Genomic DNA, 21,515 nt, shown 5'->3' with positions numbered 1-21,515 from the left:
GTATGTATGTATGCATATGTATATACAGTATACTGTATATATATTGTATATATGTATATGTATGTATTTATGTATGTGTAAATATACTGTATATATATGTATATATATTGTATATATATATATGTGTATATATATTGTATATATATATATATATATATATATATATATATATATATATATATATATATATATATATATATATATACATACATATGTGTATACATATACACACATATGTATACTTATATATATGTGTGTATATATACTGTATATATACATACATATATATACATATATATACATACATATGTATATACATATGCACACATATGTATACTTATATATATATATATATATATGTGTGTATATATACTGTATATATACATACATATATATACATATATCAGTGACGTGCAGTCACTGGAGACAGGTGAGGCGGGGCCTCACGTGCCATCATGGAAAGAAAAAAAATGTAAAAATAAAAAATAAAAATTAAATTGTTACATGTATCCAGTGATTATACTATAAAGTTATTTTCCATTTAACTTCACCAGTTTTAGATTATTTTTAATCAAAATCGCTGAATTTTCACATTTGCCGTTCAAATACTGAGAAGAGACGGTGCGGTGATCAGCAGCCAGCCACGTCACTGCGTTGTGCCTCAACATGGATTGCGGACTCGGCTAACTGCTGGCCTGCTGTGCAGTGAGACCGTATTGCTATATTAACTATATTATACATTTCCATAGTTTAGTTCGCTGAGGTATATAATGTACAGTGTATTTTGTCAACAACTGTATGTGTGTAAGTATTTCTTGTGCTGAGCGATCATAAAACGGCTGCAAAAGACGCACTGGCTGAGGCTCGCAGTAATCCCGCCTCCTGGTGGTAGAGAATGCACCCCCGCCGTAGAATGCACCCCCTGACGGGAGTGTTATATCAACTAAAGCCCACGCTTAAACTTTCCACATGCAAGATTGAATCTATTTAAAAAAGTTATTTAATAAGAAGCCAAAAAGTGCAAAAACAATAATGTTCGTGTTGGAGGAGTTGTGAATGACAGCTGGGCCACAACATTAGGTACACCTGCAGACTGCAGCACGGATTTCATATTTCATTCATTCACAACTCCTCCAACACAAACATTATTGTTTTTGCACTTTTTGGCTTCGTATTAAATAACTTTTGTAACCTATTTTTATGGGCTTTCCTCTTTGTGATGTTAAGTTCCTGTTATACGCTGTTATACAGTATATGCTTTGAGCTCTTATTTTGAAGGCGCTAAGAGCGGAAGTGATGACACGTTGGAGTGGAGCGGAGGTTTTGAAAGAAGGTAAATAAAGTGGTCCTCGTGTAAACTGGAGCCTCTGTGTTTGTTATTTTGTAGTTTCATACAGTATAGGCGACATTTATAAACCCTCGGTTACACTTTTTTAAATAGATTTAATATTGCACGTGGAAAGTTTAAGTGTGGGCTTTAGTTGATACAACACTCCCGTCAGGGGGTGCATTCTACGGCGGGGTGGTGCATTAATCCAGCACAACAGCGGCGCATGGACTTCATTTATAAGTAAAGGTAAGACCATAATAACGTTTTTTTTTATTAAATGTGCTTTTTTGTGTGCTACAGTTTGTATGTGTAAAGTTAAAGTTAAGTTAAAGTACCAATGATTGTCACACACACACTAGGTGTAATGAAATTTGTCCTCTGCATTTGACCCATCCCCTTGTTCACCCCCTGGGAGGTGAGGGGAGCAGTGGGCAGCAGCGGCGCCACGCCCCAGAATATTTTTTGGTGATTTAACCCCCAATTCCAACCCTTGATGCTGAGTGCCAAGCAGGGAAGAATGCTGGTATGAGCTTTTAAACATAACCCGTTAACTGCTGCCAATCAAATTGTGAATAAGATACTCTTTAGGGTTCATATGTTTGTAAATCTGACTGTGATGAAGTCAGTGCCTCACCAGCCATGAACCTCACCGCACGTCACTGACATATATGTATATATATGTATGTATATATATGTATGTATATATACACATATATATATACAGTATATATATACTGTATATGTATGTATGTACAAACCCTGTTTCCATATGAGTTGGGAAATTGTGTTAGATGTAAATATAAACAGAATACAATGATTTGCCAATCCTTTTTTAACCCATATTCAATTGAATGCACTACAAAGACAAGATATTTGATGTTCAAACTCATAAACTTTTTTTTTTTTTTGCAAATAATAATTAACTTAGAATTTCATGGCTGCAACACGTGCCAAAGTAGTTGGGAAAGGGCATCTTCACCACTGTGTTAGATGGCCTTTCCTTTTACAACACTCAGTAAACGTTTGGTAACTGAGGAGACACATTTTTTAAGCTCCTCAGGTGGAATTCTTTCCCATTCTTGCTTGATGTACAGCTTAAGTTGTTCAACAGTCCGGGGGTCTCCGTTGTGGTATTTTAGGCTTCATAATGCGCCACACATTTTCAATTGGAGACAGGTCTGGACTACAGGCAGGCCAGTCTAGTACCCGCACTCTTTTACTATGAAGCCACGTTGATGTAACACATGGCTTGGCATTGTCTTGCTGAAATAAGTAGGGGCTTCCATGGTAACATTGCTTGGATGGCAACATATGTTGCTCCAAAACCTGTATGTACCTTTCAGCATTAATGGCGCCTTCACAGATGTGTAAGTTACCCATGTCTTGGACACTAATACACCCACATACCATCACAGATGCTGGCTTTTCAACTTTGCGCCTATTACAATCCGGATGGTTCTTTTCCTCTTTGGTCCGGAGGACACTACATACACAGTTTCCAAAAACAATTTGAAATGTGGACTCGTCAGACCACAGAACACTTTTCCACTTTGTATCAGTCCATCTTAGATGAGCTCAGGCCCAGCGAAGTCGACGGCGTTTCTAGGTGTTGTTGATAAACGGTTTTCGCCTTGCATAGGAGAGTTTTAACTTGCACTTACAGATGTAGCGACCAACTGTAGTTACTGACAGTGGGTTTCTGAAGTGTTCCTGAGCCCATGTGGTGATATCCTTTACACACTGATGTCGCTTGTTGATGCAGTACAGCCTGAGGGATCGAAGGTCACAGGCTTAGCTGCTTACGTGCAGTGATTTCTCCAGATTCTCTGAACCTTTTGATGATATTACGGACCGTAAATGGTGAAATCCCTAAATTCCTTGCAATAGCTGGTTGAGAAAGGTTTTTCTTAAACTGTTCAACAATTTGCTCACGCATTTGTTGACAAAGTGGTGACCCTCGCCCCATCCTTGTTTGTGAATGACTGAGCATTTCATGGAAGCTGCTTTTATACCCAATCGTGGCACCCACCTGTTCCCAATTTGCCTGTTCACCTGTGGGATGTTCCAAATAAGTGTTTGATGAGCATTCCTAAACTTTATCAGTATTTATTGCCACCTTTCCCAACTTCTTTGTCACGTGTTGCTGGCATCAAATTCTAAAGTTAATGATTATTTGCAAAAAAAAAAAGTTTATTAGTTTGAACATCAAATATGTTGTCTTTGTAGCATATTCAACTGAATGTGGGTTGAAAAGGATTTGAAATCATTGTATTCCGTTTACATTTACATCTAACACAATTTCCCAACTCATATGGAAACGGGGTTTGTATATATATATATGTATATATATATATATATATATATATATATATATATATATATATATATATATATATATATATATATATATATATATATATATATATATATATATATATATATTTAACATATATATATATATGTATCAAGGCACCCCGCTCAGCATATTCCCCGGGCCCCAGTGATGTACCTTACCTCGTCTACAAGCGCTGTCCAGGGCTTCTCAAGCATCTGTGGAAGAACTTGAAGGTGATCTGGCGAAGGGGGAGAGTGGCCGACCAGTGGAGGTGTGCAGAGGGAGTTTGGATCCCCAAGGAGGAGGACTCGAAAAACATCAACCAGTTTCGGACAATATCACTTCTGAGTGTGGAAGGGAAGGTGTTCTTCAGCATCGTCTCCCGAAGACTGACCGGGTTTCTCCTCAAGAACAACTACATCGACACTTCAGTGCAGAAGGGGGGATTCCTGGAGTTCCCGGCTGTCTAGAGCACAACAGTGTCGTCACACAGCTCATCAGAGAGGCCCATGAGAGCAGAGGGGAACTCGCTGTGTTGTGGTTGGACCTGACTAACGCCTATGGGTCCATCCCACACAAGCTAGTTGAGCTTGCGTTACACCGCCACCATGTTCCCAGCAAGATCAAGGACTTGATCCTGGATTATTACAATAACTTCAGGCTCCGGGTCACTTCTGGGTCAATAACCCCTGACTGGCATCGCCTTGATAAGGGAATAATAACAGGATGCACCATCTCCGTTGTCCTTTTTACACTGGCGATGAATATAGTGGTAAAGTCTGCTGAGGTGGAATGCTGAGGGCCTCTATCCAGATCAGGTGTTCGACAGCCCCCCATTAGAGCCTATATGGATGACCTTACCATCACACCAACATCAGTACCAGGGAGCAGGTGGATCTTGCAGGGATTGGAGAGGCTCATTGGATGGGCCAGGATGAGTTTCAAGCCCGCAAAGTCAAGGTCCATGGTGCTGAAGAGGGGGAAGGTGGTCAACAAATTCCGATTTTCAATCTCAGGAACGGTCATTCCATCCATCACGGAGCAACCAGTCAAGAGCATAGGAAAGCTCTTTGACTCCAGCCTGAAGGACTCTGCTGCTATGCAGAAGTCTACTGAAGAGCTTAGAGGGTGGCTCACCAAAGTAGACAAGTCTGGCCTACCTGGTAGATTCAAAGCCTGGATCTACCAGCACTCCATAAATAAATGATAAATGGGTTATACTTGTATAGCGCTTTTCTACCTTCAAGGTACTCAAAGCGCTTTGACAGTATTTCCACATTTACCCATTCACACACACATTCACACACTGATGGCGGGAGCTGCCATGCAAGGCGCTAACCAGCAGCCATCAGAGGCAAAGGGTGAAGTGTCTTGCCCAAGGACACAACGGACGTGACTAGGAAGGTAGAAGGTGGGAATTGAACCCCAGTAACCAGCAACACTCCCATTGCTGGCACAGCCACTCTATCAACTTCGACACGCCGTCCCAGAGTCCTGTGGCCTCTCCTTGTATATGCAGTCCCAGTAACAACAGTGGAATCCTTTGAAAGGAAGATCAGCAGCTTTCTGCGGAAATGGCTGGGTCTCCCCCGCAGCCTCAACAGCGCTGCTCTGAACGGGACAAGCAACATCCTGCAGCTGACACGCACAAGAGAAGCCCTACAGTACAGAGACTCCAGGGACTGCAAGGTGTCATCAGCCGGGATTGAAGTGAGGACAGGAAGGAAGTGGAAGGCAGAAAAGGCAGTGGAGGTGGCTGAGTCACGCCTTAGGCAAAAGGCACTGGTTGGGGCCGTAGCAACAGGGAGAGCAGGCTTGGGCTATTTCCCAAAGACCTAAGTCAGCCAGGCCAGGGGCAAAGACAGACGACATCTGCTCCAGGAGGAGGTCCGAGCAGGCTTGGAGGAAGAGCGAGTGGGCAGGGTAGTGGGACTCCGGCAACAGGGGGCATGGACAAGATGGGCGGGCACGTTGCAGTGCAAAGTCACCTGTTCAAACATCATGCAGGCAGACCTCCACCGCGTCCGGTTCCTCGTGGCAGCAGTCTATGATTCCCTCCCTAGCCCAGCAAACCTCCATGTTTGGGGGAAGAGCAAGACACCCTCCTGCTCTCTTTGCTCCGGAAGAGGCTCCTTGGAACATCTCCTCAGCAGTTGCCCAAAGTCTCTGGCTGATGGTCTCTATCGCTGGCGTCATGACCAGGTACTTAAAGCAGTTGCTGAGAGCATAGCCTCAGCCATCAGCACCAGCAATCAACATAATTCGCCAAAGAAGGCAATGCCATTTATCAAAGCTGGAGAGAGACCTCGTGCACGTCCAAAGACAACAACAGGACTCCTTCACACAGCCCCTGATTGGCAGCTACACGTTGACCTGGGAAAACAACTGAGGTTCCCCCAGCACATTGTAAAAACATCTCTACAGCCAGACATCTCAGAGGCTTCGAAACACCTGATCATGCTGGAACTATCAGTGCCTTGGGAGGAGCGGATTGAGAAACTCATTGAAAGGAAACGTGCCAAGTATCAGGAACTGGTGGAGAACTGCAGGGGCAGGGGCTGGAGGACTTTCTATGAACCAATAGAAGTTGGCTGCCTTGGCTTTGCAGGACGCTCCCTCTGCAAAGTGCTCGGCCGATTGGGAGTCACAGGGGCGGCCAAAAGGAGGGACATTCAATCCACAAGTGAAGCGGCAGAGAAAGCCACGAGGTGGTTGTGGCTGAAAAGGGCAGATCCGTGGGTTGCTACTGGGACACAAGCAGGGACTTGATCACCCCGGCTGGGTCGCCTGGACGAGGGTGTCTGATGTTGCGAGACCCGAAACACCCGATGAATCCAGGATACATCACTGATGATGTGTCCCAGTGCATCCAGGAGATGTATCTTTCAAGTCAAGAAGTACATACATACATACATATATATATATACATATATATGTGTGTGTGTGTATATATATATACATACATACATACACATGTATATATATGTACATATTTATATGTATATACAGTATATATGTGTGTGTGTTTATGTATGTATGTATATATGTATGTATGTATGTATATATATACAAACCCCGTTTCTATATGAGTTGGGAAATGGTGTTAAATGTAAATATAAATGGAATACAATGATTTGCAAATCATTTTCAACCCATATTCAGTTGAATATGCTACAAAGACAACATATTTGATCAAACTGATAAACATTTTTTTTTTGCAAATAATCATTAACTTTAGAATTTGATGCCAGCAACACGTGACAAAGAAGTTGGGAAAGGTGGCAATAAATACTGATAAAGTTGAGGAATGCTCATCAAACACTTATTTGGAACATCCCACAGGTGAACAGGCAAATTGGGAACAGGTGGGTGCCATGATTGGGTATAAAAGTAGATTCCATGAAATGCTTAGTCATTCACAAACAAGGATGGGGCGAGGGTCACCACTTTGTCAACAAATGCGTGAGCAAATTGTTGAACAGTTTAAAAAAAACCTTTCTCAACCAGTTATTGCAAGGAATTTAGGGATTTCACCATCTACGGTCCGTAATATCATCAAAGGGTTCAGAGAATCTGGAGAAATCCCTGCACGTAAGCAGCTAAGCCTGTGACCTTCGATCCCTCAGGCTGTACTGCATAAACAAGCGACATCAGTGTGTAAAGGATATCACCACATGGGCTCAGGAACACTTCAGAAACCCACTGTCAGTAACTACAGTTGGTCGATACATCTGTAAGTGCAAGTTAAAGGGGAAAACCGTTTATCAACAACATCCAGAAACGCCGTCGGCTTCGCTGGGCCTGAGCTCATCTAAGATGGACTGATACAAAGTGGAAAAGTGTTCTGTGGTCTGACGAGTCCACATTTCAAATTGTTTTTGGAAACTGTGGACGTCGTGTCCTCCGGACCAAAGAGGAAAAGAACCATCCGGATTGTTGTAGGCGCAAAGTTGAAAAGCCAGCATCTGTGATGGTATGGGGGTGTATTAGTGCCCAAGACATGGGTAACTTACACATCTATGAAGGCGCCATTAATCTTCATTCACAATTGAAGTTAATAAGTGGCTTTGGAGCAATCAAAGCTGCTCACACGGTCACTAAGACGGGCATTATGTTTGACACATCAACCTGATGTGTATTATATTTATCCATGAGAGCATTTTTATTGTAAATTGTGAGGTGTGTGTGTTAAAATCATGGTTGTTTTTACAAATGATGACAGATGTGAACAAAAGCATGTATTGTCTTTGTGTGATGATGTAAATGAGGTGTGGTTGTATTGTATATTAAGTATGTGTCCATGAAAGGGCATTTTATGACTTTTTTCTTAATACTTGTGTATGATTTTATTGTCATAATTTTATTGCATGATTTTTGTATCCCTTTAATTTAGGTAGCCAGGGACTGCAGATGGAAATTAGCTATTTAGCTATAATCTGGTACAGAACATATCAATCAATCAATCAATCAATGTTTATTTATATAGCCCTAAATCACAAAAGTCTCAAAGGGCTGCACAAGCATCTGTATTTGAGCTTAAAGGCCTACTGAAATGAATTTTTTTTATTTAAACGGGGATAGCAGATCTATTCTATGTGTCATACTTGATCATTTCGCGATATTGCCATATTTTTGCTGAAAGGATTTAGTATAGAACAACGACGATAAAGATCGCAACTTTTGGTATCTGATAAAAAAAGGCTTGCCCCTACCGGAAGTAGCGTGACGTAGTCAATTGAACATATACGCAAAGTTCCCTATTGTTTACAATGATGGCCGCATGAAGTGAGAGAGATTCGAACCGAGAAAGCGACAATTTCCCCATTAATTTGAGCGAGGATGAAAGATTTGTGGATGAGTAAAGTGCAAGTGAAGGACTAGTGGGGAGTTGAAGCTATTCAGATAGGGAAGATGCTGTGAGAGCCGGGGGTGACCTGATATTCAGCTGGGAATGACTACAACAGTAAATAAACACAAGACATATATATACTCTATTAGCCACAACACAACCAGGCTTATATTTAATATGCCACAAATTAATCCTGCATAAAAACACCTACGTGTTTGTTATGCTAGCTCCTAGCTCCTCTGCTAGCTCCTGGCTCCATAGAACGCGCCAATACAATTCAAACACCTGATCAACACACACAATCACTCAGCCCAAACGACCGTTCACCTAACCCAAGGTTCATAAAGCTTATATATTTTTAAAAAGTTACGTACGTGACGCGCACATACGGTCAAGCTATCAAATGTTTAGCAGCCAAGGCTGCATACTCACGGTACCTGATATTCAGCTGGGAATGACTACAACAATAAATAAACACAAGACATATATATACTCTATTAGCCACAACACAACCAGGCTTATATTTAATATGCCACAAATTAATCCTGCATAAAAACACCTACGTGTTTGTTATGCTAGCTCCTAGCTCCTCTGCTAGCTCCTAGCTCCATAGAACACGCCAATACAATTCAAACACCTGATCAACACACACAATCACTCAGCCCAAAAGACCGTTCACCTAACCCAAGGTTCATAAAGCTTATATATTTTTAAAAAGTTACGTACGTGACGCGCACATATGGTCAAGCTATCAAATGTTTAGCAGCCAAGGCTGCATACTCACGGTACCTGATATTCAGCTGGGAATGACTACAACAGTATATAAACACAAGACATATATATACTCTATTAGCCACAACACAACCAGGCTTATATTTAATATGCCACAAATTAATCCTGCATAAAAACACCTACGTGTTTGTTATGCTAGCTCCTAGCTCCTCTGCTAGCTCCTAGCTCCATAGAACACGCCAATACAATTCAAACACCTGATCAACACACACAATCACTCAGCCCAAAAGACAGTTCACCTAACCCAATGTTCATAAAGCTTATATATTTTTAAAAAGTTACGTACGTGACGCGCACATACGGTCAAGCTATCAAATGTTTAGCAGCCTAGGCTGCATACTCCCGGTACCTGGTATTCAGCTGGGAATTACTAAAACAGTAAATAAACACAAGACATATATTTACTCTATTAGCCACAACACAACCAGGCTTATATTTAATATGACACAAATTAATCCTGCATAAAAACACCTACGTCTTTGTTATGCTAACTCCTAGCTCCTAGCTCCATAGAACACGCCAATACAATTCAAACACCTGATCAACACACACAATCACTCAGCCCAAAAGACCGTTCACCTAACCCAAGGTTCATAAAGCTTATATATTTTAAAAAAGTTACGTACATACGCAAAAAAAAAGTTGCGCACATACGGTCAAGCGATCAAATGTTTAGAAGCCAAAGCTGCATACTCACGGTAGCACGTCTGCATCTTTGTCATCCAAATCAAAGTAATCCTGGTAAGAGTCTGTGTTGTCCCAGTTCTCTACAGGCGTCTGTGTATCGAAGTCAAAAGTCCTCCTGGTTAGAGTCTCTGTTATCCGAGTTCTTCCATCTTGACTGCATCTTTCGGGAATGTAAACAAAGACGCGCCGGCTGTGTACTGTTGTTGCTGACTTCGTTCGAAAAATACGTCCGTTTCGCACCGACAACTTTCTTCTTTGCTTGCTCAGCTTCTTTCTCCATAATGCAATGAACATAATTGCAACAGATTCACGAACACAGATGTCCAGAATACTGTGGAATTATGAAATGAAAACAGAGCTTTTTTGTACTGTATTCAATGGGGAAGGCATACCTCTGTTCCCCGGGCTACGTCACGCGCATACGTCATCCTCAGAGGCGTTTCGAACCGGAAGTTTAGCGGCAAATTTAAAATGTCACTTTATAAGTTAACCCGGCCGTATTGGCATGTGTTATAATGTTAAGATTTCATCATTGATATATAAACTATCAGACTGCGTGGTCGGTAGTAGTGGGTTCCATTAGGCCTTTAATGTTTCTGTACATTGTCCCTTCAAATAAAGACTAAACTACTATTAATGCTGAAAGGTACATACAGGTTTTGGAGCAACATATGTTGCCATCCAAACAACGTTACCATGGAAGCCCCTGCTTATTTCAGCAAGACAATGCCAAGCCACGTGCTACATCAACGTGGCTTCATAGTAAAAGAGTGCGGGTACTAGACTGGCCTGCCTGTAGTCTAGACCTGTCTCCTATTGAAAATGTGTGGCGCATTATGAAGCCTAAAATACCACAACGGAGACCCCCGGACTGTTGAACAACTTAAGCTGTACATCAAGCAAGAATGGGAAAGAATTCCACCTGAGAAGCTTAAAAAATGTGTCTCCTCAGTTCCCAAACGTTTACTGAGTGTTGTTAAAAGGAAAGGCCATGTAACACAGTGGTGAACATGCCCTTTCCCAACTACTTTGGCACGTGTTGCAGCCATGAAATTCTAAGTGAATTATTATTTGCAAAAAAAAAATAAAGTTTATGAGTTTGAACATCAAATATCTTGTCATTGTAGTGCATTCAATTGAATATGGGTTGAAAAGGATTTGCAAATCATTGTATTCCGTTTATATTTACATCTCACACAATTTCCCAACTCATATGGAAATGGGGTTTGTATATGTATATATATGAACAGTGTTGGGTTAGTTACTGAAAACCAGTAATGAGTTATAGTTACTAGTTACTTCATTTCAAAAGTAACTCAGTTACTAACTCAGTTACTTACACCAAAAAGTAATGTGTTACTTTGAAAAGTAACTATTTACTTACTTCTTTTTTTCTTTTCTTTTTTTAAAAGCTCCCATTAATGCCCTTTAGCCTTAATTTCAGTACTGTTATTGCAGTGGAGAATAATACAATGTGTTGATCAACTTGACATGCATTTGCATCACTGAACTCTGCTAAGCAATGTGCTCTACATACAACACACAACAATGTGGTCTACATACAACACACAAACAATGTGCTCTACATACAACACACAAACAATGTGCTCTACATACAACACACAAACAATGTGCTCTGCATACAACACACAAACAATGTGGTCTACATACAACACACAAACAATGTGGTCTACATACAACACACAAACAATGTGGTCTACATACAACACACAAACAATGTGGTCTACATACAACACACAAACAATGTGGTCTACATACAACACACAAAGACAAAGATATGTTTCAAAGGCCAATTTGTTTCTGGCCAGAACAAATTGACAAAACTATTTTAAATAGCTGCAACATAATGGCACTTTAACTTGAACTTGAAGTAGATAGGATATTTGATCCAAGACAACTTACATTTAACAAAAATGTTATTTTGTTTGTGCTCGACAAAAGAAAAGTATTGAGAATTTCTCCTTGTTAAAAAAATCGACTCTTGGCTTCGCCTTGATGTCACGTTAGTTGTCATGATAGTAGCGTTTATGTGTGTGCGTGTGTGTGGCCCTTTAAGATATGACAGCGTGTGAGGTGAGTGACGTCAGTGAGTGAGTGAGTGGGCGAGAGAAGTGAGCGACCGGGGTTAGTTACTTTGAATTTATAACCCCCTGGCGCTGCTTTGTATTCTTTTTGTACTGTTTTGTACTACGTTTGTACTTATTTGATTGTTGAAATGTTGAAATGTATAAATAAAACTTAATAAAAAAAAAGAAAAAAAAAAAAAAGTGAGCGACCGGGGACAGTGAGTGCTTGCAGGTGCTCTCTCTAGCTTGCTGGATGGCTGCGTCCAATAAAGTCACAAAGTTGCAACAAACCGCCGGCCTCGTCATTCACCCTCAGCTGTAAAGACCACTTCCGGGTAAAGTGAAGGTTGTTAGACCCGAAGGAACGTCTCCCCTGCGCTCCTCAACTACGGTATGGGACTCCCCCCGCCCCCACCCACACAAAGCACGTACGCCTCTTATTTTCCACTGCAGCGCTGCCACAAAACACACTCAGATCTTCAGTTTCTAGCCGATACTACATAAAAAATAACGTAAAATAACACAGTAACGCATCATGCAGTAACGGTGACTGAGTTACTGAATATAAAAAATAACGCGTTAGATTACTAGTTACCGCCGAAACTAACGGCGTTACAGTAACGCATTACTTTGTAACGCGTTAGTCCCAACACTGTATATGAATGTATACATGTATGTATATGTGTATGTATATATACATTTCTTAATTTTCATGACTATTTACATTGTAGATTGTCACTGAAGGCATCAAAACTATAGCCACTCTTTGCTCTGATTACTGCTTTGCACACTCTTGGCATTCTCTCGAATAGTCACCTGAAATGGTTTTCACTTCACAGGTGTCATAGTTTTGATGTCTTCAGTGACAATCTACAATGTAAATAGTCATGAAAATAAAGAAAACGCATTGAAATGAGAATGTGTGTCCAAACTTTTGGCCTGTACTGTATACACACACACACACACACACACACACATCTATCTATCTATCTATCTATCTATCTATCTATCTATCTATCTATCTATCTATCTATCTATCTATCTATCTATCTATCTATCTATCTATCTATCTATCTATCTATATATATATATATATATATATATATATATATATATATATATATATATATATATATATATATATATATTCAGTTCAGTTCAGTTCAGTTCAGTTCAGTTTCAGTTGATTTCGAACATGCATACGATACAATGTAATGCATTACACAATATATATACATAATTTTTTTTTTTTGGGGGGGGAGGGGGGTTTTGCAAATCCATCTTTTATTTGCTTACATAAAAAGACACAAATGTATCTCCATTGTTGTGTAAAATAAATTTTTTGTACACTATTTAGCAGAGGTGGGACCAAGTCATTGCTTTGCAAGTCACAAGTAAGTCTCAAGTCTTTGCCCTCAAGTCTCGAGTCAAGTCCCGAGTCAAGACAGGCAAGTCCCGAGTCAAGTCCAAAGTCAAGACTAGAAAGTCTCAAGTCAAGTCCCAAGTCCTGCATTTTGAGTTTCGAGTCCTTTCAAGTCCTTTTAACCACAGACTAATATTTTTACACAGATTGTGTATGCTTTTAAAACGCTGTATCTATTTATTAAAACAAGTGCATTTGAAATTGCAGGAAAAAAAATAGTGCTGACATTGCAATTCATAATAGCACTATTAACCAGTCATTTTAATAGTTTAAACAATTTTAAACATTTAACTCATTCCTTTACAGAATAAACACATTTGCAAAAATAAACATTAACATACTATTGGTTGTATTTTATGAAAATAATATAACCACAGAGTTGAGAAGGAGCAAAGATGTTCAATATTTGTATGTGAAAATCACAAAGAAATCTTCCGGGGGAGGATGACCCCCCTACAGGGGTTTGGTTTACAAACTTTAAGCCCCACCTAAAACAAAATTCACCAGCCGCCACTGATTATGATGCATTCTCATTTTAGGCAAAGTATAAGACAATAATTTCTTAACAGTATAATTGTAACCAGGAATACGTCTTCAAGTAACAATATTCAAATACTAACATTGTTGGGTAAGTTTTATTCTGAATCCAGTGAAACAGATTGGTGGTTTTAGCTGATATAAAGACTTTCAGGTGTTTATATATATTTTTAAGTATTTGGCAGACGCTTTTATCCAAAGCGACATACATAAAAAATACATATATAACAATGACTGTAAACATTATCATTTAATGGAAGAATGTAATAGAAAATATCAATACAAAGTGTCAAGACAGAATAAACTCTCTGCTGCTGCAGCAACAGAGTTACAGTCTATAGGTCCCTAAGATATATAGATATCTAATGTATTCATACATTGTTTATGTAGGATATACGCATGTATATATACCCTAATCATATTTTTTCTTCAATTTAAAAATAGCTGACCGTTTTTTTACCCTTTCTCTGGGATTATATTCCCAGTTTTGATCTCGGACGTCTGGTCACTTATAGCGTATAAGAATATTATATTACTGTTAAGCAAACTATGAATAATAAAAACGCCAAAACATGTGTCCGTTATCATAGCTACACGTATGACAAAAAAAACGCGTGAAAATCGTGAATAAAATGAATTAAATGCGCTGACAGTTCATTGCTCCTGCCAAATGAATTGCACTGAGTGGAGCGGATCACCACTCCAAGATGGCGGCCCCGCGTCTCGTCTGCGCCAGTAGGCAGTAGCGCTCAATGCTGCGTACCCTTATAAGATGTCTATGGTTATAACGTTAGCAGTGAGTTTACAGCCTCACTGATTTAACTACACAGCAAATAAAAGTCATGTTACTTAGCCAATAAACGTTAGCTTACGTTCAAAACTTACCCTTCTTTGTACAACTTCAAATGTCGAACAAAGTTGGAAGTTGTTGCGTCTCCGCCTGTAATATTCGAACTGCGTGATTTGCATACGGCAATTCGTTTTTTGTTGACCAAGTCGTAGTTTTTATACCCGAACGAAACCAACTTCGGCATAATTGTTTCTCACTGCCGCGTTGTTTGACAACTCATGTTCGGTGGTTGTCCTGCAATTTGATTGGATGAGAGCTGTGGGATGAAAACAACGTAGATCTAATTTGATTGGCTGTTGTACTGACAGCACTGAGCACACCAGCTGACAAGCAGCACACACGCTGATAGACACAGACGTAGAAAATGAAAAATACGGAGCGCTCCCAAAGAACTTTTTAAGCTTTGGGTTTTGGGGAAAGTAGCAAGTCATGTCAAGTCAAAAGGCTAAAGTCCAAGTGAAGTCACAAGTCATTGATGTTAAAGTCTAAGTCGAGTTGCAAGTCTCTTTACATTTTGTCAAGTCGAGTCTAAAGTCATCGAATTCATGACTCGAGTCTGACTCGAGTCCAAGTCATGTGACTCGAGTCCACACCTCTGCTATTTAGATTTCCCATGAAGAATGTCAACGTGCTGTTTAGCATCTTCCGTACTGACTTGTTGGTCACTTTACCGCAGTGCTTCTCAAACATTTATCGATCTGTCACATCACGTCTTGTTATGTTTCCTTAGTTTGTGTTCATTTCCTGTGTAGCGCTCTCATTTTTGGTTCCTTTTCCTGCAAGTCTCCCTGAGCGCGCTTTCCCCTCACTTGCCGCTGATTGGCAGCCTGGCCGCACCTGGTAGTGGTTGTCAATCAGTTGGCTTCTAAATGCCTGCCTTGCCATTTCGCCAGGGCTCGAGGATTTTTTCTGTTACTGACTGTTAGCTGCGTGCTGTGCGCATGACTGCTCATCCTGCGTTGAATATAATGACATACTTACCTGCACGTCATCCTCCTGCCTCCTCCATCTTGGGGTCGCAGACACAAGTACCACCTCAGAAAAACACTTGGCTCTCCAAGTACCACCACAATGACCAACATTAAAACGCTGTAGCGTAGTAGACCTAAGTATTCATTAAAAACACGGCAGAGGTTTTATTTAACAAGTATATTTAATATCTTTGGCCAGTGTAACCTTACACACAGTTCAAACAGTAACACTGTTTGAATATCGGAAAATAAAACATTGTACTTAAATAATGAAATAAAATACATCACAATATTTAATCAAGTGATTCTTTGGCGTACTACTAGTTTTTTACGGGTACCACAGTTTGAGAACCACTGCTCTATCACGTCTACTGCACATTAGCACATGTGCGATGCTAACACAACTTGGACAAACTATAAGACAGTCTGGTTATTCTGGTGGGTTAATTGTGTTACTCACATTAATAATGATGATGGATTAAAGCAGGGGTCCCCAAACTTTTTGACTCGGGGGCCGCATTGGGTTAAAACAATTTGGCAGGGGGCCGGGCTGTATATATATATATATATATACTGTATATATTATATATATATAAAATATATATATATATATATATATATATATATATATATATATATATATATATATATATATATATATATATATATATATATAGTGCACTTTCCGCGCGCGATGATGTCACTATATCAATGAGAAAATGCATTTTTAGACAATATGATTTGCCTGAACGCCTAGGAGACACCATGAGTAGCAAGCGGTACAAAGTGGATAAGACAAGACAGAAACAAATGTTTTTTTAATTTCAATTTTATTTTTTTATTTTTTTAATACTTGGGACTTCCCGCGGTCCTGATTTTGGACGCTGGTAGTGCGGGCCGTAGTTTGGGGACCCCTGGATTAAAGCATTAAAGGGTTGATTTTGGTAGCCCCGGTAATGATAAATGAACATTTCTTGATACAGATCCTCACCACAGGTCCAGATACTTAAAGAGCAACAAGTTCCTGCCGCTGCTCAATGGCGACACACCTCACAAAGAGATGGAAGGTAAGAATGAGCTCTTCTCGTGCACATCACTCGTAGAATGCACTGAAATTGTCAAATGTGTGCAAATATGTACTCCACCACGCCACCTCAGCCTGGAAGGACAACTTCCTGCGCATCAAGAAGCTGGTGCTGATTGGAGGACCCGACGACGGTGTCATCACCCCGTGGCAGTCCAGGTTTGATGCTCACCTCACCTTCCATTTAGACCAGGGGTGTCCAAACTTCTTATATATATATTAAGTATATATATACAGTCGTGGTCAAAAGTTTACATACACTTGTAAAGAGCATAATGTCATGGCTGTCTTGAGTTTCCAATCATTTCTACAACTCTTATTTTTTTGTGATTGAGTGATTGGAGCACATACTTGTTTGTCACAAAAACATTCATGAAGTTTGGTTCTTTTATGAATTTATTATGGGTCTACTGAAAATGTGACCAAATATGTTGGGTCAAAAGTATACATAGAGCAATGTTAATATTTGGTTACATGTCCCTTGGCAAGTTTCACTGCAATAAGGCGCTTTTGGTAGCATCCACAAGCTTCTGGTTGAATTGTTGACCACTCCTCTTGATCAGCTAAATTTGTTGGTAATCTGACATGGACATGTTTCTTTAGCGTTGTGTGTGTGTGTGTGTGTGTGTGTGTGTGTGTGTGTGTGTGTGTGTGTGTGTGTGTGTGTGTGTGTGTGCGTGTGTGTGTGTGTGTGTGTGAATGTGTATATACAGTATGTATATATGTGTATATATATGTTTACATAGTATAGTAATATAATGGATAATAATAATAATATAAGATAAGAGTGAGTGATAGTTCCACTTCTTCCTTGATTACTTCTGTGACAACCTCCTTAAAGTTTTGTAATAATCAGAAATATCAAGCAGGTAAAATGCGCCAAACATGAATGAATGTGGAGAGTGTTTTGCATTTTTCCCATCATGCTTTGTAATGGATGTAATTTTTTATTTTGTTTTATTGGTGCATTGACATTTTTTATAATCTCCATAAAGTTCAGTGAACAGGTTGTGTTATGTGTAACCATGTCTGTTGACATTTTGTGTTGGTTAGATTGTTTTTAATTTTTGCACCATGACTAGGGAAGGTTGTTTCCATTGGGCCATAAAAGTTAATACTGCTCATACTTTCATTCAAAGTGAATCATTCGGCGTTGTCCGCCAGATGTTGATGTTATAGCAATATCAAAATTGTCAGATTACTAAAATGTGGGTAAGATTCCTTATTCAATGCAGGCCAAATTGAAGACATTGTCGGGCCACACTTGGCCCGCTGGCTGAAACATGGACATCCCTGATTTAGACCTTCCTTAGTGAGATGTTTTGTGACGTAGCCATATTTGCAGTACATGTGTAGCACACAACATGTCCACATTTTCTACCAAAAGTGTCAGAGTGGGACCTTTTAGAGAGCGAACTCAGGCGCTACGAGAGAAGTACCATTTCCCAAAATCATGGACTCGGGTTGTCAGGGGTGCATGAAAGGGAAATTTTAACAACAAGTTTCCTCTTTTCTTCAGCCATTTTGGATTCTACGACAACAAAGAGCGCATTGTCGAAATGAGGAACCAGGAGGTACAATGTGGACTTTTATGTTTTGTTTCAACTTGTAAACCACACCTACTTCTACTCTATCTGCCTTTATAAAGACTATAATGTTTAATATTAGTTATTATTAGGCTTTTAGTTGTTGTACAACTGCACTTATACAGCGGCATATCTCTGTGTCTATATTTAAAACCGATCATTAGATGGTGCAAGTGTACCCGATGAATATTATTTAATCGATCATCAAGAATTTAGAAATTTTGTGTGACGATTGTTGATTAAATTTGTCCCAGTGTTTGGACAAATGTAAATCATTCTTGTTACTTGTTACTTTATCAAAAATGTACTCTTTAATAAATGTAATTATTCATGACGGAAAGTAATTAATGCGTTACTTAAAAAAACAACTTCATATATCTGGCCTATGCAGTTGAGAGACAATTCATGAGAGCTGTGTGTGTGTGTGTGTGTGTGTGTGTGTGTGTGTGTGTGTGTGTGTGTGTGTGTGTGTGTGTGTGTGTGTGTGCCTTTAAAAGGCAATGCCTGTTGTCAAGTGGCGTGTGATTTCGGCGAGAGCACGCTTAAAACTGAATTTTAGCTGAGCTGTGTTTGTTAGCTTAGTGTCGGCAGCTCTGTTGAATCTTTTCACCGTTAGCGCAGTTAATAGAGAGATTGAATGTTCTTCAATGGCTGTAGTCTACTTGTCCACAAACGGGGTATTGTAGGATTGTAAGCTTGTCATTTCAATCTTGATTTGTTCATTATTCCCACGTAGTAGTTTTTGTATGGGTGCGCATATTATGTGTTGTTTGCTGTGTGATGTTGCCTCCTTCTATTTGATATCAAGTTAATTTAGTTGGTTAATTTAATTGCTAGTTGTTGCTTGCATTAGTAAAAAGTTACTTCCCGCATTGAACTTGCTGTGATTTTGATGCTGTCTTGTTGAACATAAATCCACATCAAAAGTAGCGTGCCACATTACAGCAAACGCATCGGTAATGGCGTTGTAATGTACGTAAAAGTAATTAATTAGATTACTTGTTACTAGTAAAAGTATTATACAATGCCATTAATATGGAAGGGCCTTTTTTCGTAACACTAAATGTTTCTTCATGCAATAGTGGCAAAACGTTGTGCAGTACTTGGTGTAGCCAACAGAAGCACTGTTGAGTCAGTCTCAATGACTTTCGACCAACTTTCAACAAGAGATTCTCCAATCCCACTCAATATATATTTAAAATTAATTATTTATTTCGACACTGAAGACCTGTGTCTCATTTTTCCATGTCTTAAAATGGGGCAAAATTGGTATGCATATATTTTTTTGTAATTACTTCCCCCCACTATAACTCTAATGATTGTTTTTCTCTATGGTACATACAGTGCCATCAACGAATGGAGAAAGCCCAGTAGGTTACATTGTCGTCATCTGACCATGTTGTCTTGATGAAGGTGGAATGTTTCCTCACTTTTTCTTTCATTAATTTGTCGCTTTATCTCAGTGCTTCTCAATTATTTTCTGTTTTATGAGTTGTTATAAGTACACCTCTGCATAACACTGTATCCTTATTAACATTAAAAAAAATCAAATGTAAGGAAATATAGATTAACAAATAACTTTATTAGTATTGTTTTTTAGTCCGTAACAGAAAATATTTAAAGTGCGTCAATTTGCCTGAAATTACATTTAAAGAATATTTTTTTAAATTAAAATTATGATTAAATTAAAATTATTTTTAAAATTAAATAAACTCAGTGAATAATAAATTAATATTGATCAGCAACATTAACTCAGCAGCCCAATATGTAAAACACTTTAACCTACAAAACAAAAATCAATAAAACAATATGTGCTTTTTTTGTTTGTTTATCAAAATGAGGATGTTAAGATTATTGACTAGAATGAGCATGTACTGCATGATACTCTGATAAAGCATGTTCCTGGGGGACCCGCCCCAGTATTTGAGAAGAACTGCGTTAACTGGATTTCTTTCGTGCTTGTTTAAAAAGTTTTACAGGAACGACACGTTCGGATTGAAGACGCTGAACGCCCGTGGAGACATGTCGTTGTGCCTCCACTCCGGAGTGCAGCACATCCGCTGGCACTCCAACTTCACCGTATTCAGCAGCTGCATGGAGGAGTGGCTGACTTGAAAACACCAGCACGTTCCGACACCATCAGCGCCAACTATGGATGCACATAATTTGGCACTGTAGAAAAAAATAACAGCATGAGTGTTCACCAGTTTTAGATTTACTGTCAAGGTTCTTGACACCTGAATAGATGCAATATTTTATTTTCTGTATATTTGTTCAACAAATAATTATGTTTTAATGTATTTGTATTCAAAAATCCTTTTTAGAATTGTGTTTATTTTTTCTCTTAATATATGCAAATATTAAAAACAAAAAGTGGTTAAAATACATATTTTCTTGCTTGGTGTTCCATGTAAGATTTAAAAGAAGAGCCTATTGTATAACAACATTTATAACGTTAGCTATTGCATACTTGCCAACCTTGAGACCTCCAATATCGGGAGGTGGGGGGGGGGGGGAGGTGGGGGGAGGTGTATGTGTGTGTGTGGGGGGGTGTTGGGGGCGGGGGGCGTGGTTGGGGGCGTGGTTATTTACCGCTAGAATTCACCAAGCAAGAATTTGCCAAGGTTTAATATTTTCTTGCTTTGTTAATATACATACTTACTTGCCAACCTTGAGACCTCCGAATTCGGGAGATTTGGGGTTACGGGGGAGGAGTATATTTATAGCTACAATTCACTGAAATCCAAGTATTTCTTATATATATATATATATATATATAAATAAAATAAATACTTCACTTTCAGTGAATTCTTGCTATATATATATATATATATATATATATATATATATATATATATATATATATATATATATATATATATATATATATATATATATATATGTATTTTATTATGTATAAAATACATATAAATAAAAGAAATACTTGAATTTCAGTGTTCATTTATTTACACATATACACACAC

General features: G+C 39.1%; 1 protein-coding gene across 1 annotated transcript in view; it reads left to right on the top strand.

The window, feature by feature from the left end:
• LOC133659638 (lysosomal thioesterase PPT2-like) overlaps positions 1–20,940 on the top strand; it is a 28,759-nt gene extending 7,819 nt beyond the window's left edge. Inside the window, exons 5-8 of the mRNA XM_062062221.1 lie at positions 16,845–16,928; positions 17,020–17,104; positions 18,465–18,519; positions 20,503–20,940. Coding sequence (XP_061918205.1) covers positions 16,845–16,928; positions 17,020–17,104; positions 18,465–18,519; positions 20,503–20,646 — 368 coding nt within the window. The 3' untranslated portion in view covers positions 20,647–20,940. The remainder of the gene's footprint in view (positions 1–16,844; positions 16,929–17,019; positions 17,105–18,464; positions 18,520–20,502) is intronic.
• Positions 20,941–21,515: the final 575 nt, after the last annotated feature.

Source organism: Entelurus aequoreus, linkage group LG11 (genome assembly GCF_033978785.1).
Source record: "Entelurus aequoreus isolate RoL-2023_Sb linkage group LG11, RoL_Eaeq_v1.1, whole genome shotgun sequence".
In the NCBI taxonomy this organism is placed as follows: Eukaryota; Metazoa; Chordata; class Actinopteri; order Syngnathiformes; family Syngnathidae; genus Entelurus; species Entelurus aequoreus.
The sequence above is the reverse complement of the archived record's forward strand: the minus strand, read 5'-3'. Positions and strand labels throughout refer to the sequence as shown.